The sequence below is a fragment of the Hyaena hyaena genome, unplaced genomic scaffold (genome assembly GCF_003009895.1).
Source record: "Hyaena hyaena isolate Hyena2069 unplaced genomic scaffold, ASM300989v1 scaffold_10, whole genome shotgun sequence".
In the NCBI taxonomy this organism is placed as follows: domain Eukaryota; kingdom Metazoa; phylum Chordata; class Mammalia; order Carnivora; family Hyaenidae; genus Hyaena; species Hyaena hyaena.
The window spans coordinates 5,457,210-5,475,000 of record NW_024080642.1 but is presented as its reverse complement, the minus strand read 5'-3'; the positions used below and the strand labels follow the sequence as shown (position 1 = coordinate 5,475,000).

The 17,791-nt window shown below is 36.4% G+C and overlaps 1 protein-coding gene across 2 annotated transcripts in view; it reads right to left on the bottom strand.

Annotated features, from left to right (window-relative positions):
- The window catches only part of GOSR1 (golgi SNAP receptor complex member 1), a 49,043-nt gene that overhangs the window by 10,150 nt on the left and 21,102 nt on the right, over positions 1-17,791 (bottom strand). For both annotated transcript variants that reach the window (XM_039253529.1, XM_039253538.1), the window contains exon 7: positions 5,048-5,077. In XM_039253529.1, the coding sequence (XP_039109460.1) occupies positions 5,048-5,077 (30 nt within the window). The remainder of the gene's footprint in view (positions 1-5,047; positions 5,078-17,791) is intronic.

Here is a 17,791-nt window from a genome sequence, read left to right as displayed (position 1 = left end):
AAAAAAAAAAGAAAATGAGGTGGCAAAATGACAGTTTAAGAAAATTTCTCAGAACTGATGAGGAGTTTCCACACTGCAGGAGCCCATGGCCAGCACAATGAACTGGAAAAGATGCATGCTAAGGTCACTCTGGGGAGGTTAAAAAACACCAAAGCAAAGGGAAAAAGGAATGATCCTAAAAGCTTCCAGAGGAAAAAAGCTCATCATATACAAAGGAACAGAAATCTTAACTGGCACTGGACTTAATACTGGACACAATGTCATCAAAAATTTCAAAATTATTTCTAGCTTACTAAATGATGAATCACGAATAGAAGTCCAAAACTGTACCTCCTGTTCTTTCTCAGCAACCAGTAAAGAATGTGGCCCAGCATAATGAGGAAATAAACTAAGAAGACGTAGACACCAAATTCAAGAAATAGGTGATCCAATAAAAGAGGTCCCTGGGGCACCTGGGTGGCTCAGTCAGTTAAGCATCTGACTCGATTTTGGCTAAGGTCATGATCTCGCCCTTGGTGAGTTTGAGCCCAAGTCAGGCTCTATGCTGACAGTGTGGAGCCTGCTTGGGATTCTCTCTTTTTACCTCTCTCTCTCATGAATAAATGTTTTTAAAAAATGGAGGTCATTTTCAGGTAATGGGGATAGGGCATCCCAGGACCCAGTGCAGTGCAGCAGGTCTAGAAAACAACAAGTTGAGATTAAAACAGAAGGAAGCAGACGACGTTAATTTTAGATCCAAAAGACCAAAAGAACACAGAGTCCAAACAACGTCCTTTGTGCCATTCTTTTTTTTTTTTTTCCTTAAGTTTATTTATTTTGTGAGAGAAAGAAAGCACTAGTCAGGGAGGGGCAGAGAGAGGGAGAGAGAGAACCCCAAGCAGGCATATGCTGTCAGTGCAGAGCTCTATGAGGGGCCTGAGCCCACAAACCATGAGATCGTGAGCTGAGCCCAAGTTGGATGCTTAACTAATTGAGCCATCCAGGTGACCCTGCATCATTAGTTCTTACTCATAATTTTTCACTTTAAGTATATGTCTGTGATAGAATATGATACATTTAAAATGAGGCTATGAAAATTATTTTAATGTTTATTTATTTTGGGGGGGAGGGGCAAAGAGAGGGAGAGAGAGAATCCCAAGCAGGTTCCATGATGTCAGCATAAAGCTGGACACAGGCTCAATCTCATGAACCATGAACCTGAGCTGAAATCAAGAGTCGGACGCTTAACCAACAGAGCCACACAGGCACCTGTTTTATTTTTCCTATATTTTGTTTTATTTTATTTAAAAATTTTAAAAATATTTTATTATTTTTTATTTAACATTTATTCATTTTTAAGAGAGACAGATTACGAGTGGGGGAGGGGCAGAGAGAGAGGGAGACACAGAATGCAAAGCAGACTCTGTCGGCACAGAGCCCAACGCGAGGCTGGAACCCACGGACCGTGAGATCATGACCTGAGCCAAAGTCGGACTCCTAACCTACCGAGCCACCTAGGCGCCCCTTAAAATTTTTTTTTAACATTTATTTATTTTTGAGAGACAGAGAGAGACAGAGCATGAGTAGAGGAGGATCAGAGAAAGAAGGAGACACAGAATCTGAAGCAGGCTCCAGGCTTTGAGCTGTCAGCACAAAGCCCAATGCAGGGCTCAAACCCACGACCTGTGAGATCATGACCTGAGCTGAAGTCGGATGCTTAACTGACTGAGCCACCCAGGTACCCGTTTTATTTTTTCTATATTTTGTTTTAGAGAGAGAGCGAGCATGCATGCCAGTGAGGGAGAAGTGCAAAGGGAGTGAGAGGGAGGATCTTAAGCAGGCTCCATGCTCAGTGTCAGAACTCAACATGGGGCTTGATCCCATGACCCTGGGATAAGGACCTGAGCCAAATTCAAGGGTCGGATGCTCAACCAATTGAGCTATGCAGGTGCCCTTAAAATGTGATTGTTTTAATATAAAGTTATAAAGTACCTTAAAACAGGTATTATGGGGGTGCCTGGGTGGCTCAGTCGGTTGGGCGTCCGACTTCGGCTCAGGTCATGACCTCACAGGTAGTGGGTTCGAGCCCCGTGTCGGGGTCTGTGCTGACAGCTAGCTCAGAGCCTGGAGCCTGCTTCTGATTCTGTGTCTCCCTCTCTCTTTCTCTCAGAAATAAATAAAAACAATTTAAAAAATTAAAACAAAAACAGGCATTACGGTCTTGTATAAAGTAACACAATTTCATTTAAAGCTAGGCTGAGCTTCTAGAGGCAATCTTTGAATCATATATGCCTGTTTTTTACATTGGGACTATCACTATCTCCCATGCACTCTGACTCAGAAGTAGATAAAGAAGATTAAAAAAAATAATTTCCACAAAGCACTTTGTATTCCTTGGAGAATGGATATTATCATCATACATTATGTTATTATCTTGTTGAATATGCATGATTGCCAGTACCACACAAAGTATATCTAGACATACTTTCCCATCTCATTGCATCATTTGGAGTCAAGCTGAGTGAAATCTAGCCTGTTGTTATCTCAAGGGCCAAATACTCAGAGGCAAAACATAAGCTCCGAATAATATATAATGCTTTTAAAATGATAAATCATTGATGTGCTTACTGGAACTTTCTTACCTGTTCTGTGAACTAAACTCAGACACTTATTTTTTCAACAACAGACAATACCAGTTATACATTTAAAGCTTAAGAATAAATTAATAAATATTAAAAATATTAGTTCTTTTCAATTAAGTGATGCCAGAGTTTATATTCAGTTGTGTACATATTCTTAAAATCTTTATCTCCAAGAGGAAAAAGTAAATTGTTACATACAGAATATGCAAAAATAATTATCTGACACTTAAATTTTATATTATCTGTAAGTAATCATAACTAGACTTAGAGTCAATAAAAATCTGACACCTACCAGATTTTGAAATAAAGGGAAATAGTGAAATAAAAGACCTTCTAATATTTTGCTTTTTAACTAGCAAAATAATAGTAGTAGTGATTCAACAGTTCTCAGATGTTCCTATCCTAGGAAATACTCCAAATTTTTTACACTCCATTACCAGCTCTTAAATAGGCCAGCTTTGAATTGAAAAGCTTAATTAAGGCAGCCTGGCCCAAAGAAGACCAGGCAGAAAGAGGAGGGGGAAAACAAGGAAGAAAACAAGAAAAGGATTATAGGGAAACTTTAAGTAAAAATTCCTTGGCAAATGTGATCTCACTTTATGTGCTGTTGAAAGGGAAGAAGTCGCAAAGAAAATATTTCAGCTGACAATCAGGCAATTCTGCAAAAACCTTTGCTCAGAAGGACAACCCCAAGGCATGCAATTTAAACAAAATCCGCAGATATGATAACTACATATTATAAGAGATTATAATTTATTAAATAATGATAGAAACACTATAACCTACTGAATAAGAATCGATGAGCCTTTATCAATATAAATACATATTTAAAATGTGAACAATGAAATATTTAGTGGTAGAGAGGCATCACGTTTGCAATTTATTTTCAAGTAGTTCAAAAAAAGAAAGTGAAAAAGCAAATGTGGCAAAATGTTAATATGTGGAGAATCCAGGTAAAGTGTATGTGGGAATTTTTTGTACTACTGGAATTTTCCTGAAATCTGAAATATCAACGGTAATGGGATCATGACCTGAGCCAAAATCAAGGGTCGGATGTTCAACCGACTGAGCCACCAGGCACCGCTTACAATGCTACTACTTACAGATTACCTAGTATCAGCCATGCATTGTAATAGGCATTTTGCTCATATTTCTTTAATCTTCACAACAATTTTTTAGGTAGGTATTATCATCAATCCCTGTTTTTTTTTTTTTTTTAAATATTTTTTTAAAATTTATTTCTAAGAGAGAGAGAGAGACAGCGTGAGCAGGGAAGGGTCAGAGAGAGAGGGAGTCACAGACTGAAACAGGCTCCAGGCTCTGAGCTGGCAGTCAGCACAGAGCCCAACGTGGGGCCCGAAACCACGAACCGCGAGATCATGACCTAAGCGAAAGTCGGACGCTTAACCGACTAAGCCACCCAGGCGCCCCATCAATCCCTGTTTTTGAACACATAAGAAAATAAAGGCTCCAAGTAACTTAACCAAGAACAGGTATCTAATAAATCACACAAACCAAATCACATTCGGAAGCCTGTACACTTTCTACAAGGCGGTAAATACAGTAGTAGCTTAGACAGAGCTCTGGTCCTAGAATTACAGAGATTCAGGTTTGAGGATTTGAATCCTGAACACAATTCATCAGTCATGTCACCACAAGCAAATCACTTACCTTAATTTCTTTTTTGTTTTGGACACAAGTGTTTATTTCATGGGTTATCAAAGAAATTAAATAAAATAAAGCATGTAAAGCATTTGAGCACAACACCAAAGTCTACAGTAAGAGTACATCTGTTTGTTGTTTTTTTCCATGTACTTCATTATCGCTTTCCTGAAAAATGCTTTAGACACTGCTGAGTTCTAACTGTAGAGATTGTATCCAGTCCATTTACTTTTTTACTGTCATAAGATAGTATCTAAAACTTCACCAAACCTAGAGAATTAAGCAGTTCAAACCAACAGATAATTGTCCCTTACCTTAAGCAATAAACTACTTTACTGTTATTACATATAATACTAAATATTACTGTAGCACATTTTCTGCAGCCGCTGTGACTGAAACCCAATCTGCATATATGGTATAAACAAGACATTTACCAAATCACATGTCTAAGATGGTTTTTCTTTAAAAAAGAAAAAAGAAAATAAAAAGATTGAAGCTAAAAATGCAGAGTATGAATTAATCAGAAAAATTAATCCAGGTAAATCAGCCTAGTTCTAGTAATTCTGGAAACAAATAAAATATTTTTGTGCTTCAAATGTCTCTTATAAGAAGGACACAGTAAAAATATATCACAATCTAGTGAAATTCCCATCTTTAAGGATGATAAATGAACTTTAACCCTAGTTACCAGGTTAACCTGATCTGTTCATTTATGTTGCAAACACACAAAAAACACAATAAAAGAAAACAAAAATTTTCCCTACCTTATTGTCTCTTCTATTAGACGATCTGAGCTGCAAATAAAATGGAAATTAAAATTCTGGAATTATTAAAGCACATTTAAAACTTGTACTTAATTTTTCTACATTTTAACGAATAATTTTTCAGACATATATACAAACAGGATACCAGACTTTTGAAAGCATCTGGAGTATATTCTGGCTCCTGAAATAAATTTAATTTATCCACATATATAATTTTCATCTTTTATTATCTTAAATCTATTTCATGGAGATACTTGATGACTAAAAATAGAACAGTGTTTTTTTTAATGTTTATTTATTTTTGAGAGAGAGAGAGAGAAAAATAGAGAAAGAAACAGAAAGAGAGTACACACGTAAGCAGGGCAGGGGCTGAGAGAGGGAAACAGAATCCAAAGCAGGCTCCAGGCTCTGAGCTGTCAACACAGAGCCCAATGCGGGGCTCAAAACCATGAACTGTGAGATCATGACCTGAGCTGAAGTCAGATGCTTAAGTGACGGAACCACCCAGGCGCCCAAGAGAGAACAGTTTTAATGACTGCAAAAAGAAATGAAACTTCATTAATCCAGATAGCTCAAACTTGTCACCACCATCTATTCAAAACTTAAGAATTACAACCAACTTGTTGAGGCAGGATAAGGAAATACAGTTCTCATACCTATAAGAAGTAATTATTTACACCTTAAATTCCTTCCATTTTGGGGAAACAGTTTTTTTGTTTTGGAAACAAAACCAGATTTCAATTTACAAAATTTACAATTCAAGAATCTGAATAAAGGTACTAAATGCATCTTTGATCTGTACGATGACTGCTTTTATGCATCAAACCCCGGAAAGAAACAAGTCTATTCCAGGGAGGAATTCATAGACATTTAAACTGGTAAAGGTGCTGCTTTACAGGAGGAAGTGGGAAAACTAACGCCCAGATATCTGCATCCATGCAGTACATGCAAGGTGCACAGCAGGTTCTCAACTCAATACTTGCATATTTTCTTCCAACTGCTTCTATACAAAGGCATTTCTAGGTTCACTGTATAAACTAATAACTTGAGGTTTCATAATAGGAAATCTAAGGTACTGCATGAACTAGGTGACAAAAATGAGCTTTAAAAATATCATAAAAGGGGCGCCTGGGTGGCTCAGTCAGTTAAGTGTCCAACTCTTGGTTTTGTCTCAGGTCATGATCTCACAGTTCGTGAGACTGAGCCCTGTGTTGGGCTCCGTGCTCACAGTACAGAGCCTGTTGGGTATTCTCTCTCTCTCCCTCTTTCTCTGTCCTTCACCTGCTCACGCTCTCTCTCTCAAAATAAATAAATAAACTTTAAAATAATAATAATAAAAGGATTGTATATGATGATTAAATGGGGTTTATTCCAGGGATGCAAAGATGGTTCAACATTTACAGTTAATGGAATATACTACCCTAACAAAATGAAGGATAAAAATCATATGATCAACTCAACAGATGCAGAAAAAGCATCTGACAAAAGTCAACATCCATTTACGACAAAAACTCTCAACAAAGCAGGTATAGAGGAAATGTACTGCAACATAATAAATGCCATATATATGGCAAGCCCACAACTAATATCATCTATGATGAAAAGCTAAAAGCTTTTCCTCTAAGATCAGAAACAAGAATGCCCACTCTTGCCACTTTCATTCAATAGTTTTAGAAGTCCTAACCAGAGCAATAGGATAAGAAAGAGAAATAAAAGGTATCAAAATTGGAGTATTATATAGAATAAATTCAGCAAAGTTGCAGAATATAAAACCCATAATTCAAAAATCTCTTGTTTCTATACACTAATAATGAACTCTCAGAGAAATTAAGAAAACAATCCCATTTATAATGGCATAAAAAAGAATAAAATATCTAGGAATATATTTTACCAAGGAAGTGACCTATATATTGAAAACAACAAGACATTAATAAAAACACTGAGGAAGACACAAATACATGGGAAGATATTCCATGCTCATGGATTGGAAGAATTAAAACTATTAAAATGTCCATACTACCCAAAGCAATATGTAGATTCAATGTAATTCCTATCAAAATTCCAATGGCTTTTATAGAAATGAAACAAATAATCCTGAGATGTATAAGGAATCATAAAGGACCCTGAAGAACCAAAACAATCTTGAGAAAAAAAACTAAGCTGGAAGCATCATGCTCCCTGATTTCAAACTATATTACAAAGTTATAGAAGTTAAAATAGTATGGTACTGCCATAAAAACAGATATAGATCAATAGAAAAGAAAGCCCAGAAATAAACCCATGCAAAGATAGTTAATTTATGACACAGGAGCCAAGAATATACAATAGGGAAATGGCAGTTTCTTTAATAATATATATTATTATATACACACGCATAATGGAATACTACTCATCCACAAAAAAGAATGAAATCTTGCCATTTGCAAAATCATGCTTGGAGCTAGATAGGGTATTATGCTAAGTGAAATAAGTCAGAGAAAGACAAATACCAAATTATTTCATTTATATGTGGAATTTAAGAAACAAAACAAGTAAAGGGGAAAAAAAAAAAGAAAGAGAGGCAAACCAAGAAACAGACTCTTAACTATAGAAAACAGACTGATGGTTACCAGAAGGGAAGTGGTAGTGGGATACGTTAAATAGGTGATGGGGATTAAGGAGTGCACTTGTGACAAGCAGTCGGTGTTGTATGGAAGTGCCGGATCACTATACTGTATACTTGAAATTAATATTACACTGTATGTTAACTGGAGTTTAAACAAAAATTTTAAAAAATTATTCAAAAATCAGTTAATGTAACTCACCATATATGAACAGGCTAAAAAGCATTTGACAAAATATAACACCTATTCATGAGAAAAATTCTCAGAAAAATAAGAATAGAAGAACATTTCCTCAACTTCATAGACTATCTACAAAAACTTACAGCTAGCATTATACTTAACAGTGAAAGACTGAACATTTTTTGAGCAAATCAGAGGACTCTAGATGCTAGAGAGGATGTGGAGAAATGGGCACCCTCCTACACTGTTGGTGGAAATGTAAACTGGTGCAGCCCCTCTGGAAAAGTGTGGAGGTTCCTCACAAAATTAACAATAGAACTCCCCTAGGACCCAGCAATAGCACTGCTAGGAATTTACCCAAGGGATACAGGAGTGCTGATGCATAGGGGCACATGTACCCCAATGTTCATAGCAGCACTCTCAACAATAGCCAAAACATGGAAAGAGCCTAAGTGTCCATCAACTGACGAATGGATTAAGAAGATGTGGTTTGGGGCGCCTGGGTGGCTTAGTTGGTTAAGCGTCCGACTTTTGCTTAGGTCATGATCTCGCAGTTCGTGGGTTCGAGGCCCGCATCGGGCTCTGTGCTGACTGCCAGCTCGGAGCCTGGAGCCTATTTCAGAGTCTGTATCTCCCTCTCTCTCTGACCCTCCCCTGCTCACGCTGTCTCTCTCTTTCCTCTCCTAGAAATAAATAAAAAAAAAAAAGAAGATGTGGTTTATCTATACAATGGAGTACTCCATGACAATGAGAAAGAATGAAATCTGGCCATGTGTAGCAACATGGATGGACCTTAAGGGTGTCATGCTGAACAAAATAAGTCAGGCAGAGAAGGACAGATACCATATGTTTGCACGTATAGGAGGATTAGGAGGAACTTAAGGGAGGACCGTGGGGGAGAAGAAGGGGAAAAATAGTGGGGGAGAGGGAGGGAGGCAAACCATGAGAGACTCTTGAGTGCCGAGAACAAACTGAGGGCTGATGGTTGTGGGGGGGAGGGGAAGGGGGGTGATGGGCATGGAGGAAGGCACTTGTGGGGATGAGCACTGAGTGTTATATGGAAACCAACTTGACAATAAACTATTTAAAAAAAAAGAAAAAAAGAAAGACTGAACATTTTTTTCCCTAAGACCTGGGACAAGGCAAGGAAACCTTTTCTCACCACTCTTCTTCAACAGAGTGGTGGAAGTTCTAGGCATGCAATAAAGCAAGAAAAGGAAATATTTCTTCTGACAGCTCAGAGCCTGGAGCCTGCTTCAGATTCTGTGTCTCCCTCTCTCTGCACCTTTCCCACTCATACTCTGTCTCTCTCTCAAAAATAAACATGAAAAAAATATTTTTAATAAAAAATAAAAACTCCTAGAATAAGTCAGTTCAGCAAAATTCATTACAAACATGCAAAAATCAACTGTATTTCTATATACTAGCAAAAAACATGTGGACACCAAACCTAAAAAGACAATGCCATTTATAACTGTTCAAAGAAGAAAAACACAGATGTAAATCTAACAAAACCTGTATAGGACTTGTATAGGACAATTACAAAACACTGATTGAAAGAAATCAAAGATCTAAATAAATGGAGAGACATACCACATTCATGGATTGGAAGACTCAAGAAAGTAAAGATGCCAATTCTCCTCAAACTGATTTACAAATTTAACACAATTCCTAGGTATAGATAAGATTATTGCAAAATGTATAAGAAAGCCAAAAGAATTAGAATAACTAAAGTGATTCTGAAAAAAGATTAATGAAAATCAGTTTACCCAATTTCAAGACTTATTACATATCTATACTAATCAAGACTGTGTGGAAAAAAAAAAAAAAAAAGACTGTGTGATACTGGCAGAGGGACAGACACAGAGATCAATGGAACAGAAAAGTGCCTAGAAATAGTCCCACACAGATATGTCCAAATGATTTTTTTTCTCATTTAGGTCTTATAAACACTACTTGAAGTGGTTATCTCAGAGCTGATTTTTTTAAATACTGAAATGAAATCATATAACATAAAATTAACCATTATAAAGTGTATAATTTAGTGGCATTTAGTATATTCACACTGTTGTGCAAATAAGTCACACCACCAAATACAGGTGAAGATACACAGACACTAGATCATTCACACATTAGCAGGAATGGTACAGCCACTCTAGAAAATAGTTTGAAAACTAGTTAAAAAGTAAACATGCAACTACCATATGACCCAGCAATTGCACTCCTGGGCATTAATCCCAGAGGAAAAGAACATGTTCACACAAAAATTTGTATGTGAATGTTCACAGAAACTTTTGTGTTAACAGCCAGAAGCTGGAAACAACCCAGATGTCCTTCAATGGGTTAAACAAACTGTGGTACATCCATAGTATGGAATATTACTCAGCAACAAGACAAAACAAAAACAAAAAAGTGCTAGTGATACATGCAACAAGCTGCCTGAATCTCTAGATACTCATCATGAGTGAAAACAGTCAATCTTAAAAGTTTATATATTGTAGGAGTCCAGTTATAGACAACATTCTTGAAATGACAAAATTACAGATATGGAGAACAGAAAAGTGGTTGTTGTCAAGGGTTAATGGGGAAGGGAGAGGAGGGAGGGAAATGGGTGGAGCTTTTAAAAGGGAGACATGGGGGCACCTGGGTGGCTTAGTCAGTTAAGGTTTGACTCTTGATTTTGGTTTAGGTCATGATCTCAAAGGTTCATGAGTTGGGAGCCCAGCATCGGGCTCCGTGGTGACAGTGTGGAGCCTGCTTGGGATTCTTTCTCTCTCTCTGTCTCAAAAAAGTAAACTTTCAAAAAATAATAAAAAAATAAAAGGGTGATGGGAAAACCTGGTGGTGATGGATAAGCTCTCACAAGTTCATCACTATCTTGGTTGTGATATACAGTGTTAGAATTTTACAAGATGCCATCTCTGGGTGAAACACACATGAATCTATAATGAACTCAAAATAAAAAGTGAAAAATTTTAAAAACTGAAGTGTTGACCAATGTACCAATTCCAAGTTAGATTTAATATAATGGTACATACCCTAAGTAGTATACAGTGGTAAAGCAATGTTAAAAAAAAAAAAAAAAGCAACAGAGAAACTACCGTGTGGAAAATACATTTCTAACTAAACTCAACTGAATCTGCCTAGACAGTAATGTAAAAATATAAAACTACACATTTCACACAAATCATGAGAAAATCAACCAGATATACTTCATTACTGGTTATCTGACTTCTACAAGACTTGAAAATATAATAGCGTTTCTTTTCTATCTGTTCTCAACCATAGGTGTCAGAGCTAAAGTTCAGTAAACTAGCTAATAAATTAGTCTATTGGACTTTGGTTGGAAAACAAAGTCATTATGTTTTCTTTTCAAAGACAATGTCCTTGAAGATTACGTTGAAATGCCCACTAAGAAACAACTTTCTACGTTATGACATAGCAAAAAAATTCTTTGATGTTGTCTTAGCACACAGATATAACCCTTGGTTTATGTAATGAGTACATTCCTTAAAAGATATCTTTTCTTAAAGTACCATTTTGGCCAATTTAAATCATATTTTAACTGTAGTTAAGGCCACTCTACTTACATAAATCAAATTAAAAACCTTACAAGGCAAATACTCATGCCTCCATCCTTCGTTCTTCATATTTTTTTTGCATAAAACTAGATCTTCAATAATAGGTTTTCTTAAAATACATTTTCATTGAGATAGGTCATTTTATATATCTGAGATTCACAATTTATCTTCATATAATGGTAATTTTATAGCATCATCTGAACTGCAGTCAAAGAAAACAATTTTCTATCTTCCCCTGAAAAGGAGACCAACCTAATAATAGGCTTTACCTATAAAGAACACTAAAAGTATAATCGCAAATATCCTATCCTACGGAGGAAGGCAGTCCTCCCTCCCCATGGTATCCTTCATTTTATACAGTGGCATACACAGAGGAAGTCCAGTGATTTTTAAATTTCTTCTCAGACTGCCCAAAGTCTCGAAGTCCTTACCCACTTAGCTAAGCCCTCCACTGAATAAACGTCATTCACTAAAAGCATCCTGGATGGTGTGGATACCCATTCAACAACAGAAGGGCTCCATAAAGATGGCATAATCTAATAAAAGTCGAATTTAAACCTGCTTTCCTTTGGGGGCATAACATATACAATTGAGTAGAATTATCTTTCTTAAACAAGGACTTCATCACAGCCCATAGGCATTCATCTCCAGTCTGTAATTAAGCAACAAGTTTCTGTTTCTCTCAAGACCAATTTAAACTAGCTGAAAACAATGAGCCAAATTTCATCACTAGTTACTGTATGGAGGAATCACTAAAGCCATATTTAAATAATTCTCTTTTTAAAAATAATTCATTTCCTCCAACATATATATTGCAAATGGCATAAATTTCAGGAATGAAAATGGGATTTCAAGTACTTTGTTTTAAAGCAATTTAAACCAACAAGAATAAGAATGTGGCAAGATCACTCAGATAACACCTAATTAGAACCCTCTTTTATTTTATTAAATAAGTAAACAAGTAAATAAATAAGTAAAATAAGCAAATACACAATAAATACAATTTTAAAACTGAACCCTTTGTAAACTGCAATCGATGAGGCTGTCACCCACCAATCCTATCATTTACTGTATTTACTGTATTACAAACACTGTAGTGATGCAGTCTTTCATTGATAGTCAACCAGAGAGGCCCTTAAAATTTAGGTCTTATTTATTTATGTATAAATATCTCTTAAAACATGTTAAGTGAATACAAGGAAGCTACAGGATACCAAAAACTGTTTTAGAGCTAACAGCTGTTTATTTTACAGATAACATCTAGAAGATACAGAAATACAAAGATTGAAGTAGAAATTATTTGTAATCCCTCTTCTATTAATACTGTGGCTTATTTCTTTCCAGTCTGGGTAGACCAGGAATATCTTTACTTGCTTTTTCTTAATGGTTTATTTGGCAGAGAAATTTTTAAAAATATTTACATGAAGTTACCTAAGGACAAAAAGTAAGGCATGTGACAGATTCTAATTCTAATTTAGGGAAGGAAAAAAAGAGAAAAGTAAAAGCTAAATTATTAGCGGTGAGTTCTTGGAAAGTCACTTGGTCCATTTTTTAAAATTAGTAGACTTATTTTTTAGAAGAGTTTTACGTTTACAGAAATATTCAGTACAAAGTACAGAGTTCCCATATACTCATTCTCCCCCACCTATTAACATCTTTTAGTGTGGTATCTTTATTACAATCGATGAGACAATATTGATAATTAAATAAAATCCATAGTTTATATTAGGGTTCACTCTTTGTGTTGTATAGTTCTACAGGTTTTCACAAATGCATAGGGGAGCCTGGGTGGCTCAGTTGGTTAAGCATCCGGCTTCGGCTCAGGTCATGATTTCATGACTCGTGGGTTCAAGGGTCGTGTCAGGCTCTGTGCTGACAGTTCAGAGCCTGGAGACTGCTTCAGATTTTGTGTCTCCCTCTCTCTGACCCTCCCCTGTTCGCACTCTGTCTCTCAAAAATAAATAAACGTTAAAAAAAAATTAAAAACAAAACAAACAAAAAAACAAATGCATAATGTCATGTATCCATCATTACAGTGTCATGGAGAAGAGTTTCATTGCCCTAAATATCCCATGTGCTCCACCCACTCTTCCTTCTCTTCCCACCCTGAACCCCTGGCAACAGCTGATCTTTCTACTATCTATAATTCTTTTTTAATGTTTATTTATTGGTGGGGGGGGAGAGGAAGAGAAAGAGGGAAGGAGAGTATCCCAACACGGGGCTGGATCCCAAGAACCATGAAATCATGACCTGAGCAGAAATCAAGAGTTGGATGCTTAACCAACGGAGCCACCCAGGCACCCCTCTACTGTCTGCAGTTGTGCCTTTTGTCAAATAGTTGGAATTATACAGTGTGTAGCCTTTTCAGATTGGCTTCTGTCATGCATTTAAGGCTCCTCCTTGTCTTCTGGGGCTTGCAAGCTTACTTTCTGTATCACTGAATAATATTCCATTGTACAGATGTACTACCGTTTATCTGTTCATTTACTGAAGGACATCTTGGTTGTTTCCAAGTTCTGGCAATTATGAGTAAAGGTGCTAAGAAAACATTTGTGTGCAGGTTTTTGTTTGGATAGAAGTTTTCAATTCATTTAGGTAAACACCTAGGAGCATGACTGCTGGATCATATTGCTAAGACTATATGTAGCACTTAAGGAAGCTGCCAAACTGGCTTCCAAAGTGGCTATACTGAATTCCCAACAGCAAAGAGTGAGAGTTCCTATGTTCCATATCCTTGCCAACATTTGGTGTTGTCAGTGTTTTGGATTTTAGCCATTTTAATAGGTGTATGGTAGTATCTAGTTGTTTTAATTTGCTATTCCCTAATGACATGATGTTAAACATTTTTTCATATGCTTATCTGCCATCTGCGTGTCTTCTCAGATGAAATGTCTGTTAGATCTTTTGCTTACTTTTTAATCATTGAGTTTTAAGAGTTCTTTGTATATTTTATGTAGCAGTTGTTCATCAAATAGGTGTTGTGCAAATTTTTTTTTCAGTCTGTGTCTTGTCTTATCATTTTCTTGAAAGTGTCTTTGGCAGGGCAAAGCAGACGTGTTAATTTCAATGAAATCCATCTTATCAGTTTTTTCTTTCATAGATGGTGTTTTTATTTTTATTATTATTTTTAATGTTTTTTTTAATTTTGAGAGAGAGAGTGAGCGAGCGAGCATACGCAAGCAGGGGCGGGGTAGAGAGGGAGACAGGATCTGAAGCAGGCTCTAAGCTGACAGCAGACAGCCTGATGTGGGGCTCCAACTCACAAATGGTGAAATCATGACCTGAGCCGAAGTTGTCTGTTCAAGCACCTGAGCCACCCACGTGCCCCCAGAGATGATGTTTTAGTGCTGTATCTAAAACCTCACTGCCAAACCCAATACCATCTAGATTTTCTCGTACGTTATGCAACTTGTAGAAGTTTTATACTTCTGTATTTTATGTTTACGTCTACGAACTGTTTTGAGTTATTTCTGGGAAAAGGACAGTGTCTATGTATGTATATGTATGCATATATATATATTTTTTGCATATGGATATCCAATTGTTCCAGTACCTTTTGAAGAAAAACTCTTTTCTCCACTGCATATACTTTTGTTCCTCTGTCAAAGATCAGTTGGTTATATTTGTGTGGGTCAATTTTTGAACTCTCTATTCTCTTCCATTGGTGTATTTATTCTTTCACAAATACCATGTTGTCTTTATTACATACAACATACAATATATACAACAGGAAATCGAGTATAAATGGAGACGTTTTTGTTTCTCTTTTTCCCTCCTCAAAGTATTTTAACCAAACATTCTGGTGCAAAAAAAATTTTTTTAATGTCAATAAATATGTTCAACTATAGCAGAAACAGAAAGTTTAAGGAGGAATGTGGGGATGGCAGTTCCCCCATAGTCTGTTCTTTAGATAAATGGTTTAAGAAGACAAAATCCCCAAAAATTACCCAAATCACAAAGAATCTATGAAATATTAAAGCCATTTTCCAAAAAAATAAAGCATTTCCTAATGTTTCTGAAGCCTCTAAAAAAAACCCCACTTATCAATACAAGCTAATCTGCTTACATGAAAATGGAAGTATACTTTTTATATATGTTTCTCTCTCACATACTTATAACTCAGAAAACACTTCCATAAATGTAATCACAGAAATTCGGTAATACTAGCAATCATGACATTTATGAAACTATACAGAAGAAATGTTTCTCTCTCACATACTTATAACTCAGAAAACACTTCCATAAATGTAATCACAGAAATTCAGTAATACTAGTAATCATGACATTTATGAAACTATACAGAAGAAAATGGCTAGGGGCACCTGGGTGGCTCAACTGGTTAAGCGTTCGACGTCAGCTCAGGTCATAATCACATGGTTTCTGAGTTAGAGCCCTGCACTGGGCTCTCTGCTGTAGAACCTGCTTTGGATCCTCTGTCTCCCTCTCTCTATCCCTCCCCTACCCCTCTCTCAAAAATAAAAACAAACATTAAAAAAAGAAGAAGAAGGAAATGGCTAATTGCTCTCTCTTATGCCCTAGGCCCTGGGTTTTAGTGAAGGCTATAAGCACCTTAGCTCTATGAACTCACTATACGAAGTTATCCTAAGGCTCAAAAGGGATAATGTAAATGAAAGTATCTCGTAAACCGTACAAGCCTACAGATACGTGGCTGATACAGATCAAGGCACTTTCATGTCTCACAGTGTTTCTCTTGCCCTGGAATCCCTTTACCTGATCCTCAACATAAATTGCTTATGTTTTTAAGTCCAGCTCAAAAGTCACATCCTTTGTGAAGCCTTTCCCATTTCATCTATATATCCAGGCAGAACTAATTCTTCTTTATATCACAATGCTACTTCATAGTTCTTTTGTTCTTATCAACTCATCAAGAATAAACAAGCATTTAAGATATATAAGACATTGTACTATGCACTGGAGGAAAAATATCCCAAATTTAAAGCTTCCAGTTTTACTCATATATATTACCTCATTTAATACTTTAAACATGTAGTATTTCACAAGATACCATAATTATGTTTATTATTTCTCCAACTAGAATGAATTCCCTAGGAGTAGAGACTGAGTCTGATTCATCTTTGGTTCCCTAGAGTCTAGCATAGTACTTCGTACACAGGAGACACTCGTTAAATGCTTGATAAATGAGTAACAGAAACTTGTTAGGTTAATAAAATATCAATCAGTTAACAGTTAATCCTTATAAATTCCACAGTGGGGGGTGGGCAGGCAGAGGATGTGTCACATATTATGTAAACATGCATCTGGGGAGAGAAAACTCCTCACTATAGCAGAGCATCTCCAACTCAAGTTTTACTGTTTAACAAAGCCATGTACAACTGAAGATGGATTTTTTTTTAATGTTTATTTATTTTTAAGAGAGAGAGAGACAGAGCACAAGCAGAGAGAGGGAGACACAGAATCCAAAGCAGGCTCCAGGCTCTGGGCTGTCAGCACAGACTCTGATGTGGGGCTGGAACTCACGAACCTTAGTTCGTGATCATGACCTGAGCCAAAGTCAGACACTCAACTGACTGAGCCACCCATGCACCCTTGAATTTGATTTCAATACAGCTCCAAGTGAAGAAAAATGAGTTCTGTGTAAAAGCTCCTAATTAGGTCATTTTGCTTTGTAAAACTGGACATTACCACATGAATATAAAAATAAGAAAAGTGTTATTCAGGGTTCTATTAATTTGTTTTGTCATCTATTTCAATACGGCAGACAACTGCAACACCTGAAACAAATGGAGCTTTGGCATGTAATTTAAAAATATCCCATGAATGAAATGATAGACACATAGTAAAATAATCCAATGCTAGCAGTCCTCATAGGTTAAAAATTCAACTCATACAAAATATCCCCCATATAGATAGGTAAGGGATTTACCTCAAGATCTTTGCACATTCCCATATTTATGGCTACTACTATTCCATAAGCTTCCCACTTTTCTACTTATGAGCACCACTTCTGCAGGATCACTTCACTAGCATTACCTTTATAAAGGTATTTTCTCCTTGGAGTAATGTTCCACAAAGAAACAAAAGTATATGCATGTACAAGTATAAATCATTTCATAGTAGTTACCGAGTAAATACCAACAGGCAGCAAATATGAACACAGAAGTGAGACTGAAGTGTAAATGTAGGTTATATGTACTTGGTAGCCAAGTGACTTCCTCAATACCTGCTCATTAGCTCATAACATTCAAGTTTGTATCTCAACAAAACTATACATGATAAACCTTTAGGTTTAATATATAGTTGAGAAAGCTAATGTCAAATCCTGAATGCCAGGAGTCTATTATACTATCCCATTCACAGATGTTATAATCTGACCATTATTTATTTGGAGTCTTATGCTA